General features: G+C 39.2%; 1 protein-coding gene across 6 annotated transcripts in view; it reads left to right on the forward strand.

Moving 5' to 3' along the window:
• The window catches only part of Sh3kbp1 (SH3 domain containing kinase binding protein 1), a 446,513-nt gene that overhangs the window by 270,079 nt on the left and 160,935 nt on the right, over window positions 1-15,499 (forward strand). Inside the window, exon 1 of one of the 6 annotated variants that reach the window (XM_045140552.1) lies at window positions 9,864-9,959. The exons of the other annotated variants lie outside the window; for them this stretch is intronic. Within the exon in view, the coding sequence (XP_044996487.1) occupies window positions 9,945-9,959 (15 nt within the window). The 5' untranslated portion in view covers window positions 9,864-9,944. Of the gene's footprint in view, window positions 1-9,863; window positions 9,960-15,499 lie in introns of those variants that run through there. 6 annotated transcript variants of the gene reach the window in all.

Raw genomic sequence — 15,499 nt, forward strand, 5'->3', positions numbered from 1 at the left:
CTTTGTGCATCTGGCTAACATGGGTCCTAGGGAATCGAGCCTCGAACCAGGTTCCTTACACTTCACAGGCAAGCACTTAACTGCTAAGCCATATCTCCAGCCCAACAGTATAACTTTTAATGTAGCAGAGAGTTAGAATTAAAATTATATGTAGATGAAAGTCACCAATCAATGATTTCAGTCAGCCAAATTCCAGTAAGAGAATTTTAAAATTTATTTATTTATTTATTTATTTATTTACTTGAGAGAGAGAGAAAGAGGGAGGGAGGAAGGGAAGGAAGGAGGGAGGGAGGGAAAGGGAATAGGCATGCCAGGGCCTCCAGCCACTGCAGAAAAACTCCAGATGCATGTGCTCCTGTGTGCATCTGGCTTACATGGGTCCTGGGGAACTGAACCAGGATTCCTTTGGCTTTGCTGGAAAATGCCTTAACCACTAAGCAGTCTCTCTAGCCCGAATTTTAATATTTTCATACACATCTCAGTTTGTCTTGTTAACCATTCCATTAAAAACATAAACCATAGTAAAATTAAAGCATGTGAACATCTAAAGTGATGATCATATCTGGGTGTAGTACTCCTGTAATTCCAGCACTCAGAAGGCACAGACTGGAGGATCACTGCAAGTTCAAGGCCAGCTGGTCTATATAATGCCAGGCAAGCCTGGGCTACATAGCAAGGCCATGAAAACAAACAAGCAAACCAAACAAATTATTGTCTGAGTTGCTTAAAAATAAGAGATCTATGCCTCTGAAGATGAAATAACCCGAACAGCTTCAGGAGAGAATATATTCCTTGAGTAATTTAATACAGTTAGATCAAAGAGGTTTTGTGATTATCTGAGATCTAGACTATTGGATCTCCCTTATTTGCATTGAAAGATAAGATTATATGACACCTTCTAAGTTATTCTCCGTTATCAGAAACTGAAAAGTGAGCAGATGGTATTAAGATGCTCACCAGTTAAATGAAGCATTTGAGGTTTTCAGCCTTCAGTTTATGAGCAGTGTTGTCTGTTTGCTTGTCTGCAAGAAGGAGGGAAAAGAGTTGGTAGAGAGGGAAACACATAGCATTGCAGGGTTACTCCTTGAAATGTTGGATGCTGCTTGCTGCTTTCTTTATATGTGTTTGACATGCACTTTCTAATACACTCAGCCTAGTGTCCTGTCTAAGAAATCTTTAATTGCATCTAGATAATCAAAAATCACATTTTCAGAAAGCCTTAAAATTGTGTTTTTAAGGCCTGGGGATGTGGTTCAGGTTGTAGAGTGCTTTCCTAGCATGCTTGAAGCACAGGGTTCAATGCTCAGTAGCACAGAAAAAGAGCACGATAGTACACACATGTAATCCCAGTGCTAGAGAGGTAAGACAATGAAAAGTTCAAGGTCATTCTCAGCTACATAGCAAATTTCGGGCCAGTTTGGGATCCATAAAACCCTGTCTCAGAGAACCCTTGTGTTTATAGGAGTACACTGGCTATTCAAAATTCAGGCTAGGTAGCCCAGGTTCAAATCTCAACTCTGTCTCCTTCTGACATAAGTTAATCATTCAGTGCTTTAGGTTTCTCATCTTTAAAATTAGAGTAACAGGAGGATCTGCTCCATAGGCTTGTTTTGAGGATTAAATAATATGTAAAATGAGTGGGAAAACATCTGGCATATTATACTCACTTGCTTATGGTTAGTTATTTTTTTATTGTTGTGCTTGGTGGTAGAAAGGGGTGCCTAGGGCTGGAGAGATGGCTTAGCGGTTAAGCGCTTGCCTGTGAAGCCTAAGGACCCCGGTTCGAGGCTCAGTTCCCCAGGTCCCACGTTAGCCAGATGCACAAGGGGGCGCACGCGTCTGGAGTTCGTTTGCAGTGGCTGGAAGCCCTGGCGCACCCATTCTCTCTCTCTCCCTCTACCTGTCTTTCTCTCTGTGTCTGTCGCTCTCAAATAAATAAATTTAAAAAAAAAAAAAAAAAAGAAAGGGGTGCCTATAAATGGCAATGCCATTCCAGTGCCGTTGCTTTACCTTTTTTTTTTTTTTTTTTGAGGTAGGGTCTCACTCTGGCTCAGGCTGACCTGGAATTCAGTATGGAGTCTCAGGGTGGCCTTGAACTCATGGCAATCCTCCTACCTCTGCCTCCCGAGTGCTGGGATTAAAGGCGTGCGCCACCACGCCCGGCTCCGTTGCTTTACCTTTTAATTACGGAAATTTTCAAACTCCAAGAAGCAGACTTGAATTGTCCTGTGTTGTGGTAGCTGTTTATTGCATATCATTAACTCAGCCACTAGAAAGTATCACTGGTCACCATTTATTTGCAATTCTTTGAAAAGGATTGTTAAAGGTACTATAGCTGGCCTTCAGTGAATATTTATGGACTAGATGAATGAAGACAACATTTTGTCTAATTAAAATTATAAAGGAAAATTGGGTTCTGCTTGTTGTATAGCTACAGATTGGCTTTTTTATTTATTCATTAATTGGCCCACTTATTCATTTACTGAAGCATTATTGAATTTCTTATATGGATTAGCATTGACAGCTGAGTTGTCTGTATCAATAAATTAATGGATGGCAGTTCATGTGGAAGGGATTGGCTGATGGCATGTCTAGATGCTATCTTTGAATAATTATACCTTTTTGACTGGCAGACTGTTGATTTGGGGTGGGGTAGGTTTGGCCTAGTTAGTCGGAATGGAGTTAATCCTCCTTCCTGAGGTTATGCTTGGCTCAGCCATCATTTTTAGGCCTCTCATCTGATACCTTGGAATGTCAGTATACTACTTTTTTGTTGCTATTTTTTTTAAAAAATCTATTTTATTTATTTATGTGCAAGCAGAGAGAGAGAGAGAATACGTATAAGAATGGGCACACCAGGGCCTCTAGCTGCTGTAAACAAACTCTAGACGAATGTGCCATCCTGTGCATCTGGCTTATGTGGGTACTGGGAAATCAAACCCTGGTTGTTAGGTTGTACAGACAAGCATCTTAACTGCTGAGCATTCAATCCAGCCCTCATTACTCCTATTTTTGACACAGGGTGTCTTGTAGCCTTGTCTGGCCATGAGCTTACTATGTAGTTGAGAGCAGCTTTGTTAAACTATGGAGCCTCCTATCTCTGCCTTCTAAGTGCTGTTATTACAGGCATCTATCAATGTCCCTGATGGATTGTGCCTACATCTTACAGATTTGAATATGTATAAGTCACTATAATGCAGAATACCAGGACTAGCAAAAGTATGCCCAAAGTATCAATGAGATTCTGGAGGAAAGAACTATTAACATTTCTGGATGGTGAGAAGGAAGGGATGAGAGTGTTCAGAAATCTTTTCAAGGAAATGGTAATTGAGCAGTGTTCAAAGCTGATGAGAACTCATGGTACTGGCAGCATGTGCATGGACAATGAAAAGCATGTGTATTAGTTATTTTTCTCATTGCTGCTACAAAATACTTGACTAAAGCAAAGGAAGGAAAGAAGGGAGCAGGAAGGGGAGGAAAGGGAAGGAAGGGAAGGGAAGGGAAAGGAAAGGAAATGACAGGAAGAAAGAGGGAGGGAGGAAGGAAAGGAAGGACTGATTTTTTTTTTTGTCTCATAGTTTGAGGATAAGTCCATCATGACAGAGAAGTGTGGCAGAGAGTGGTGGCAGGATCATGAAGTAATAGTCACATTGCATCCATAGTCAGGAAGCAGAGAAAGAAGGATGCTGGTACTCACGTCACTTTATCCTTTATATTCAGTCAAAGACCATAGCCCATGGAATGGTGTCATCCACATTTAGGATGGGTCTTTCTACCTCAGTTAACTTGATCTAGAAATTCCCTCACAGACATGCCCAAAAGGTTGTCTCTTAAGTGGTTCTAGATCCTGTCAAGTTGCCAATATTAGCCATCATAATATAATTACCTGGAAGGGCCAAAGAAGTGGACTGGGCTGAAGTGCAGCATCCATGGTGATGGTAGGCAGCTGGAAGGGAGGTGGTGCCTCTTCCCCCAGGGCTCTCCCAGTCTGCTCTCAAGCCACACTTCTTGTGAGTAGGCTGGCACATTGGTGAAGGAGTTTAACTGGGAAGCAGCATGTTTTGCACTTTAGATATAACTGGGGAGGTGCTGGGGAATGTGGAATAGAGATGAGAAAGGAAGTAGCTGGGAGAGTTGCCAGGGCTCCATGGTTGATGACTAATTGGCCAGGCACCAGGAATTTCTAGTAGCTCTTGGAAAGGGGCAGATGGGCCCACCTCATGTACACTCTTGAAGCTGGGCTGCCGTTGCCTTGGTTGGCAGCAGAATTGACAGAAGAGCCAAGTTTCCTTTCAAAGAAAATTCTTATGTGTATTTTAGGAAGCAAAAAGTCAAGAGTCAGCATTCTACTATCATTGTTCATAGATGGGCTAAAGATAGAGAAGATTTTTAAACATTGAGAGGGAACTGGGTAGATTGTTCAGTCAATAAAGTTCTTGGTTTGCAGGCATAAGGATCTAAATTTGATCCCTAGTATGCATATAAAATACCTAGACTGGTGACATACACTTGTAATCCCAGTACTGGGGAGGCGGAGACAGGAGGATCCCTGAAACTTTCTGGCCAGCCAGTCTAGACTAATTGTTGAATTCTAGTTAACTGAGAGACACTCTCTCAAAGGAGATGGGTAGTATCTCTGAGAATGACATTCAAGTTTGTTCTCTGGCTTACATATGCATGTGCACACACACACACATACCCTTCACACACACACATGTACTCACGCACATACACACACCATACCCACAATCTGCATACACACAGCACACACAAAATTAAGTTGGGAGGATATTTTAAAAATGTATTTGCATGTATATATACATGTACATCCATAAGTCATACATATATTTATCTGTATCTATGCATTCATCAGATTTGTCTTCCTAATTAGGTTTTTATTTTGTTGCTGTTCTTTATTCCTCTTTCTTTCTTTATGGCAAAATCTCATGTAGCCTAAGCTAGACTCAAAGTGATTCTCCAGATAAAGCTGGCCTTAGACTCCTAATCCTCTGTTCCAACCTTCATAATGCTAGGATTGCAGGTATGTGCCACCAGACCCAGATGCCTTAATAAGTATTCATTTACTAATTGAGGCAGGAAGATCCAGCCTTGTTGGGTGCCATCATTCCCACCTCAATTAATTTAATCTCAAAAATCGCTAATGGACATACCAGGATGTTTACTTATTTCTATGCTGATTCTAAATCTTGTCAGCTTGACAACCAGAGATTAACCATCACACTCACTGTGTAGCTGGAGATGCCCTCGAACTCATGATCTTCCTGTCTCCACCTGTAGGTTATTGGAATTGTAAACAGGCTACTATTCCTGGCTTAAAAAAAAATTTTCTATTGGATATATGCCTAGGAGTGCTATAGCTGGGTCATATGGTAGATCAATCTCTAGCTGCTTTAGGAACCTCCACACTGTTTTCCACAATGGCTGGACCAGATTGCATTCCCACCAGCAGTGCAGAAGGGTTCCTTTTTTTCCACATCCCCGCCAACATTTATGATCATTTGTTTTCATGATGGTGGCCAACTGACAGGAGTGAGATGGAATCTCAATGTCGTTTTAATCTGCATTTCCCTGATGACTAGTGACGTAGAACATTTTTTTAGGTGCTTATATGCCATTCGTATTTCTTCCTTTGAGAACTCTCTATTTAGCTCCTTAGCCCATTTTTTGATTGGCTTGTTTGATTCCTTATTAGTTAACTTTTTGAGTTCTTTGTATATCCTAGATATTAATCCTCTATCAGATATATAGCTGGCGAAGATTTTTTCCCATTCTGTAGGTTGCCTCTTTGCTTTTTTCACTGTGTCCTTTGCGGTGCAAAATCTTTGTAATTTCATTAGGTCCCAGTGGTTAATCTGTGGTTTTATTGCCTGAGCAATTGGGGTTGTATTCAGAAAGTCTTTGCCAAGACCAAGATGTTGAAGGGTTTCCCCTACTTTTTCCTCTAGCAGTTTCAAAGTTTCCGGTCTGATGTTAAGGTCTTTAATCCATTTGGACTTAATTCTTGTGCATGGCGAGAGAGAAGAATCTATTTTCATCCTTCTGCAGATATTTATCCAGTTATATCCAAAAGACTCATCTCATTTCCTTAGAAGTACATGCTCAACCATGTTTATTGCTGCTCAATTTATAATAGCTGGGAAATGGAACCAGCCTAGATGTCCCTCAACAGATGAGTGGATAATGAAGATGTGGTACATTTATACAATGGAGTTCTACTCAGCGGTAAAGAAAAATGAAGTTATGAAATTTGCAGAAAAATGGATGGACCTGGAAAGTATTATACTAAGTCAGGTAACCCAGGCCCAGAAAGCCAAGCGCCACATGTTCTCCCTCATATGGGGATACTAGCTACAGATGACTGGGCTTCTGTGTGAGAATGAAAATACTTAGTAGCAGAGGCCAGTAAGTTGAAAAGGAGACATAAAGGGTGGAGAAAGGAAGGGAGGAGGATACTTAATAGGTTGATATTGTATATATGTAATTACAATGATTGTAATGGGGAGGTAATATGATTGAGAATGGAATTTCAAACGGGAAAGTGTGGGGGTGGGGAGGGAGGGAATTACCATGGGATATGTTTTATAATCATGGAAAATGTTAATAAAAATTAAAAAAAATTTTTCTAAATAGTTTTTGAATAAGCTTTTCATTGTAGAATAGTTGTAGATTTACAGAAAGGTGGTAAATGTACCTAAAAGTTTCCACATACTCCACACCCACGTTTCACTGTTATTAATAGCTTATATTAATATAGTAACATTGTTGCAATTAATGAGGCAATGTCAGTGTATGATGATTAATTAAATCTTCCATTTATTCAGATATCCATAATTTTTGTCCAGTGTTCTGTTTCTAATATATACATGCATATATATATATATAATTATATATAATTGTGTGTATGTGTGTATATGTATATATATGTATATGTATATGTATGTGTATGTGTGTGTGTGTGTATATATATATATATATATATATATATATATATGAATGATTGACAACTTCTATACTGACAGACAACAAACCATGGTATTTCCCTCCTGTCCCCCGCTTTCTCCTTCATAACTCTGCTATCCCTCATATACCCTCCCTCTCTCCATTAATGTCCTGTTTTTGTTTTCTTTCTTTCTTTCTTTCTTTCTTTTTGGTTCCACGATCTCAGCCAGCATTACATTTATTGACCCTATCTCCTTAGATTCCTTTTGGTTGAAAAAGCTTCTCAAGACTTCCTTGTTTTAATGACCTTGCAATTTTGTGTTTTGTGGAATGTCCTTGAATAGGCCTTTCATCTGAGGTTATTCTCATACTTAGATTGAAGTGGTAAATTTTGAGGTGGAAGTTCACAGAGATGGATTCTCACATCATATCACATATCCAGGGCACATACTGTTAAAATACGTTCTCATTGTTGATGCTAACGTTGGTCACTTTGACTGACATGATGTTAGTCAGGTTTCTTCCCAAGAAAAGTTTTTTTGTTTGTTTGTTTTATTTCCCCTCTCTTTCCATACTTGATGATTTTGGAAGATGTCATTCTACAAACCTATACTTTAGGAGTGAGGAGTTATGCTCCATTTCCTGGCGGGAGGAGTATCTAAAGAAATGATTTGGAATTCTTCTGCACAGAAGATTGGTCTGTTTACTGTCATTTTAATTAAGTTTTGATAAGGTAATTTCTTATCTGCCTTCTGCATTCCCAGTGCTAATCCTGTGGCACTTGTATCACATTTGTCATTAACACCTAGTGACATCTCCCACATTTGTTTTATGTGTGTTATATATAAACAGATCTATGTCTTAGTTATACACAGAGATTATAAATTTCTTGAGAACTGGGATGCCATCTTATTCAAAACCACCTAAAGAGTTGGCCACAGTGCAAGTTGTTAAAAAGTATTGAATATAGGGTTTTAAAATTCATTGAATTTAAAAGCTCAAATGCTGGGCTGGAGAGATGGCTCAGTGGTTAAAAGTACTTGCTTATAAAATCTGATGGCCCAGGTAGGATACCCGTATACACATAAAGCCTGAAACACAAAGTAGTGCATGTGTCTGGAGTTTGTTTGCTATAGTAGGAGGCCCATACGCCCCCATCAAAGTAAATAAATAAATAAGGAAGAAAAAAATATTTAAAAACAAAATCTTGGGTTGGAGAGTTGGCTTAGGGTTTAAGGTGCTTGCCTGCAGACAAACCAAAGAACCCAGATTCAATTCCCCAGAACCCATGTAAACCAGATGCACAAGGTGGCACATGCATATGGAGTTCATTTGCACTGGCTAGAGGCCCTGGCACACGCCCATTCTCTCTCTCTCTCTCTCTCTCTCTCTCTCTCTCTCTCTCTCTCTCTGTCTTTCTTTCACACACATACATACACACACACAAATAAATATTAAAAATAAAAACTTAAATGCTAACTATGGTTAATAACTGAAAAGGTTATCTAAATCTAAGAATATAAGAAATATGACAAGAGGGAAATGCCTGATTTGTGGATTTGTCCTGAACTTGTAATAGTGGCTGGTATAGCACTTAACTCTGTACCAAGGCCTTCTGTAAGCATTTGACATATATTATTTAAACATGTAGATAGCTGTATAGACAAATGCTATTATTACTATTTTTATTGTGGTTGTATTGGTTATACTGGGGATGGAACCAAAAACCTTGCAAATGTTCTGCCACTGTGCTACACCCTCAGCCCGTTATTCCCATTTTACTGCATTTTGTTTTTTTTGGTGTGTGTATGTAGTATGTGTAGTGTGTATATGTGTGCATGGCATATGCATTTATGTGTGCAGATGCATGTGCTCTGTGGGCACCTGTACAGATTTCAGAGGAGAACTTTGGGTGCCCTATTCAATCATTTTTCCACCTGATTTCCTTGATACAACATCTCTTACTGAACCAGGAACTCTTTTTTTTTTTTTTTTTTTTTTTTTTTTTAGCAAGACTGATTTAACCAGTAAGCCTCAGTGATCGTCTGCACCCCTCAGCACTGGGGTTATAGGTGTGTGTGGTTATGCCTGGCTTTTTACAAGGATGCTGAGGATCAAACTCAGGTCCACATGCTTACCTACTGTGACATTGCCCTTGTTCCATTTCAATTTTATAGAAAAAGAAACTAAGGCAGACAAAATTTAAGTTATTCAAGATCACATGGCTGAGAGATAGATGACCCAACTGGAATTTTGATCTGATACTGTGGCTTCAGGGTTTTAACTCTTAATCAGTGGGCTCTAAAGTCTTTAAAGTGGTGATTCATATGGGCTCTCATCTGGGGGAAAATCAAGATTGTTGTTTAAACACTTCATTCCAGAAGTATCTGTTAGGATGCTTCAGATGACACGACAGCAATCTTGCTGTTTTTTGTTTTTTGTTTTTTTTTCCCTAGGGGAAGCATTTCCATAAGGCTATTGCTGTTTTCTCTTCTTCAGTTTTTTAAATGAGTTTCATTTCTGTAAAAGTGTTTCTTAAATTGCTATTTGAAATAACAGACCATATACTAGATATCCCTCCCTCTCAAGCCATGTGATCTGTAGAAAGATAGTGGCCTTTTTATTTCCCCTCTGGTGTTTTGTTTTTTTAAAACACAAGTGGTCCTGCCAAATAAATACTCTCTCAGTGCATTCCTTGTATGAATAGCCACACCTTTGGAACCCAGGAGACAACCTAGATTGCTGTAGAGTTGTAGGGGAGGGACGATGACTTCTAGAGAAGCCACCCAAACCATGAATCGGCCCTGGCTTCCTGAATCATAAACAAATGCAAGCTTTGTTCTCCCCATTCCTCATTTGGTCCCAAGTATGACTCAGGGTTAGGCTGGGTCCTCAGGCTCCGCGACTTTGGCTGTTGGAAGGAAGTGGGAAGATTTCAGGGTAGTTCTGGGACCTTTTCAAACTGAAGAGAGGAGGCTGGCTACATGATGGGAGAAGAGGTATTTTTTTTTCTTCTTCTAGAGATGAAGAAAATCCTTTTAATTTGTATCTTATCTATACTGTTTTGTAGGTGGAACTTGTAGTAGTTTATATGGGTGGGTGGGTTACAATGATGTTTGGGCCAGTTAGCTAGAACTCTACATTGGAGGAGGGAGTGGGAGATTTTTAAAGAAAAATCTACCAAATGTAAGGATAACGTTATAAAGTTAGATGTTGCAGTGGATTTATTTAGCTGTTTTAATCCCTACCCCCACCACTTTGGTCAATTTGGCCATCAGTTTTTACAGATGTTTCCAATTTCTCTGTCTTGATTTTCATGTGCTCACACTGCAGAAAGTAATTTAGATGGGCAGTTTGCACAAGTAGTAACTGTTACACCATGTCACAGTGATGTTTAGCAATTACAGATGCTTGTTTACTAAACAGATCTAGCTTGCTTTTCAGGTTAGTTTAGGAGAGAAGAGTGTGTCTACACAGAGCAAGCCTGCTGTGGGGCATTCCACACTTGGGGGGTACGGATATTTGGAGTTTTTCTTATGAATGGAGAAACTGTGAGGAGTGATTTCTGCTTTTTATGGAGGTAAAAATAATTGCTTAATTTGGTAGTGCTGAGCATTTATGTTTGTGTACTCAAATAGAGCAAAAACACTAAGTTAATCAACTTTTCTAAAAGTTAGCTAGTAGCAAGTCATGTTTTGCTTTTTGAGTTGTTCATATTTGTCTACCTAAAAGCAGAAGTCTGTCATTTTCCAAACACGAAAGAAAATTCCCTAAATAGACCTCAGGATAAGTAAGGCTTACGATTGTCATATGTCTTCCATATCCTCATTTCTCTTAAAAAAAAAAGTAAAGGGAGAATTGAAGTCTATAAAATATTTCCTTTGTGTCTTTAAAAATCTGCTTTAACTTATATTATTTTCAGAATTAAAAAAAGGGAAACAGCATGGCAAAAAAGAAACACATTTTTTCAACACGTTATTTTGAGTGTAAGAGAATTTCTTGAAATGATTTTTAACGGTGTCTCTTGCTTGCTTGAGAGGATAGAGACAGATGTATGAGGGGAGCTTCAAGGATTAACTAGAATAAAGTTCATCTGCAATGGATTGAAAGGATTTTTCCCAGGGAAAAATGTGTGAAATTTGCCAGTCTTGCTGTTAATGTCACCTTTCTGAGTTTTTAAAAACATGTCTGTTTTTTAGGATAGCATAAAAATAATGGATTTTATCATGGTATCTCCCTATGCATGTGTCATGATATTTTGTTCTTATTTATTCCCCTCCCCACTGCTCTTACCTTTATCCCCCCCCATAACTTACTGATTTTTGATAAGCAGAACTCAGAATTGGCATTTATGTGCACAATTAGGATGGAAGTCTTCACTGGGGAAATGAGTGAAAGCATGACAGATTATAAGGTATGAATATGGAAACGTCTCAGCAGCAGGCATCCCTTCCTTTAGAGCTTCTCCAGCTCCTCAGGCAAACTCCTGGAAATTGGAATGGGAGGAAGCCTGAGGACTCTCTCTGGTCTGTGACCTGTAAGCTACATACTACATTGGAGTGCTGCCTAAACACTAGGTTGGTTTCTCAGAGATAAATAGCTCTGTTACTTCATTCATGAGAGGAATTCTTTGCAAGAATTACAACAACAGTCAAAACTCACAAAGTTGAAATATATAAGGAAGTAAATGTAAAATACCCTTAGTCCTGTGATTGAGGAAGAACTATAGTTATGTGTATCCTCCCAGCTTTTTTTTTTTCTGAGTTTGACTAGGCATGGATCCTGTATTTTTATACAATGATGGGATCATATTGAATAGTTTTGTTTTAAATATCATTTTTGTCTTTGTTTTTATATTTTTAAGAAGGAGTGACAGAGAGAATATATATTGGCACACCAGAGCCTCCAATCACTGCACTTGAACTCCAGACATACGCACCATCTTGTGTGCATGTGCAATCTTGAGCGCTTGCATCACCTTGTGTGTTTGGCTTATGTGGGACCTGGAGAGTCAAACATGCATTCTTAGGCTTTACAGCCAAGTTCCTTAATTGATACACCATCTCTCCACCCTCCTGTTTTAAATATCTTGACATGTTATGGGCCCCCTTTCTGCTGTAAGCTAACAGTGGGGAGATTCACTCTCTGTTTATTAAACAAATAACTGTTTAGATTGCTTTCATATTCTTAGTATTTTTTTCCTTATTCTTAATATTAAAAGCAGCATTCTTAGGCTGAACATGGTGGCCCATGCCTGTAAACCCCAGCAGCCAGAAAACAGGGGCAGGAGGACTGCCATGATTTTGGGGTTGGGCTAAGATAAATAACATAGTTCCAGGTTAGCCTCATTACAAAAAAATAAAAAATAAAAAAATACAGCATTCATGTCTATGCATTATTGTACCTTCCATGTTTAATTTCTTCAGATCAATTTTTTTTGTATTTTTTTTCAGACAGGTTCTCATGAGAACAGTCTGGCCTCTAACTTGCTGTGTACTTGAGGATTACTTTGAACTCCTGATCCTTTTGTCTATATCTCCTGAGTGCTGGGAATTTCAGGCATTCCACGCCTGGCTGTTAAGCTGAATTTTTTAAAGAGGAACTGTGGGGGTGGGGCTATAGCTCAGTTGATAGGCATGTACAAAGCCCTGAGTCTGATCCCTAGCACTGCATAAACTGGGTGTGATAGCACACATCTGTAATCCCACCACTTAGGAAGTAGAGGCAGGAAGATCAAAAATTAAAGGCTGGGCTGGAGACATGGCTCAGTGTTTAAGGCACTTGCATGCAAAGCCTACTGACTGGGTTCGATTTCCCAGTATTCATGTAAAGGCACATGCACAAAATGGTGCATGTATCTGAACTTCACTCATTTGAAGCAGCTAGAGGCCCTGGCATACCCATTGTCTCTTTCTCTGGCTGTCTTTTAGCTTTCTCTGCTTGCAAATAAATAAATAAAAATATTTTTTAAGTTAAAAACCATCCTTGGCTACATAGTGAGTTTGAGGTCAGCCTGGGCTACATAAAACCCAGTCTAAAAATGTATGTATGTGTATGTATATGTGTGTGTGTGTGTGTGTGTGTGTGTGTATATATATATATATATATATATATATATATATATATATATATATATATATATGATTATTCAAAGGCTTGCCAGGTATTGTGGCATAGGCTTGTAATCCCAAGTCTTGGGTTGTTGAGGCAGAAAGATCTCGAGTTGAAGGCCAGACTGGGCTAGATAGTGAGCTCCAGGTTAGTGAGAATCTTTATCATAAAATCAAAAAAAGAATTTCCAGGTTAAAAGGTGACTCGACTTTGGTTTATTTATTTTTTTGAAACAGAGTCTCTCTCTAGCCCAGGCTGACATGGAGCTACTCTGTAGATCAGGCTGGCCTTGAATTCATGAAAATTCCTTGCCTCGGCCTCCTGAGTGCTTGAATTAAACACATGCATCACTGCATTCAGCTGTTAATTTATTTATTTATTTTTTCAAAGTAGGGTCTTTTTCTAGTCCAGGCTGACCTGAAATTCACTATGTACTCTCAGGCTGTCCTGGAACTCACAGTGATCCTTCTATCTGGGCTTCCCAAATACTGGGATTAAAGGCATGTGCTGCCACACCCAGCTCTATTATTTCAATTATTTGGAGGTTCTTTTTTATTTGTTCGTTTTTAAAAATTTTTATTGTCGATTTTTTAGTATATTTTTCTTTTATTTATTTACTTGTTTTAGTTTTTCTTAAATTTTATTTATTTATTTGCAATGAGGGGGGGTAGGGAGAGAATGGGTATGCCAGGGCCTCCAGCCACTGCAAATGAACTCCAGATGTGTGTGCCCCTTGTGCATCTGGATTAGGGAGGTCCTGGGGAATTGAACCTGGGGGTCCTTTGGCTTCACAAGCAAACGCCTTAGCTGCTAAGCTATTTTCTCCAGCCCTGTTTTGTTTTGTTTTTGTTCTTCTTGCTAGGGTTTCACTCTAGCCCAGACTGACTTGGAATTTACTATGTAATCTCAGGCTGGCCTTGAACTCACTGAAATCCTCCTACCTCTGCTGGGATTAAAGGTGTACATCACCATGCTGGGTGGAGGTTTTGTTTTTAATGAAAATAGCCCCGTTATATGTTTTCTTTTAATGCCAGTAGGATAAAAGTATGACTGTCGTAATCATTTACACTTACCCCAACTTTCTAGTAGAAATCCCCCTGAAGCTTTGATAGCTGAGCATGGTAGTGCTGATTTGTAGTCCCAGCACTCCAGAGGCTAAGGCAAGAACTGTCACAAGTTGCAGGCCAACTTGGAGAATGGGGGAGACTGAGACCAACTGACCCTGTCTCTAAAAGCAAACTAACAAACAAAAACCTTTTTCTGTATAGCGTGTGACACTAAGGACATTGACATAAATCTGTCATTACTATTCATCTCCAGAAATGTTTCATCCTGCAAACTCTGGGCCCTTGAGACATTAACCCCTACAACCATCTGCTCGTAAGCCCCTCAAAGTCCATTCTATTTCCATCTCTATGAATTGACTAGGTACTATGTATATATGTGTGTGCATTATATATGTATATATAGATATGCATGTTATATATGTATGTATATTCAATTTTACACAGATTTGTTCCTTTGTGTCTGGCTTATTTTTTTTCTTTTGGTTTTTCGAGGTAGGGTCTCACTTTAGCTCAGGCTGACCTGGAATTCTCTATGCAGTCTCAGGGTGGCCTCGAACTCACAGTGATCCTCCTACCTCTGCCTCCCGAATGCTGGGATTAAAGGTGTGTGCCACCACGCCCGGCTGTGTCTGGCTTATTTTATGTAACACAGCATACTCAATATTCATTCATTTTGCAGCTTGCACCAGAATTTCATTCCTTCTATGGCTGAATTCATTGTATGTATATACCACATTTTATTATTCTATTTTTCTGTTAATATCTGAGGGTTTTCCCCCACCTTTTGCCTATTGTGAATAGTAGTGTAATGCATTTTGTCCTTCCCTTACCTGCCCTTGCTTTGGATTCTTCTGGGTATATCCCTAGAAGTGCAGTCACTGGATCATAGCCTTACTGGTTTGAGGGACCTTTAAGCTGTTTCCCACAGTAGCCGCATCAGCCACACCACATTTTCTTCTTCCTGGCAACCCACAAGGGTTCTAAGTTTTTACATCCTCACTGATACTGCTGTTTTTCTGCTTTTTTCATTTTGTTTTGATAGCAATCATTCTAATGGATATGAAATGGTATTTGATTACAGTTAGAATTGCTCTTGCACATGTGTCCATGTTGTATATCACTAAAGGGAAAGGCTAACATTCTTTTAATCTTAGAACTGAGGAGTGGGAGAATCATGGAAAAGGTCTTCTATCTAGCTGAATGTTTGCACAGTTGCAAGGGACTACAACTGATTTAAAGAAAGAACTAAGTCCTCCTTTCCCGCAGTCTCTGAAGAAAAAAAAAATAGTGTCCAGGTAGTTGGTTGAATTCCTGGTGTTTATGTACCCTCGACCCCGTACTTAAATGGTTTTTAGAGTGTG

This window comes from Jaculus jaculus, chromosome X (assembly GCF_020740685.1).
Source record: "Jaculus jaculus isolate mJacJac1 chromosome X, mJacJac1.mat.Y.cur, whole genome shotgun sequence".
Classification (NCBI taxonomy): Eukaryota; Metazoa; Chordata; class Mammalia; order Rodentia; family Dipodidae; genus Jaculus; species Jaculus jaculus.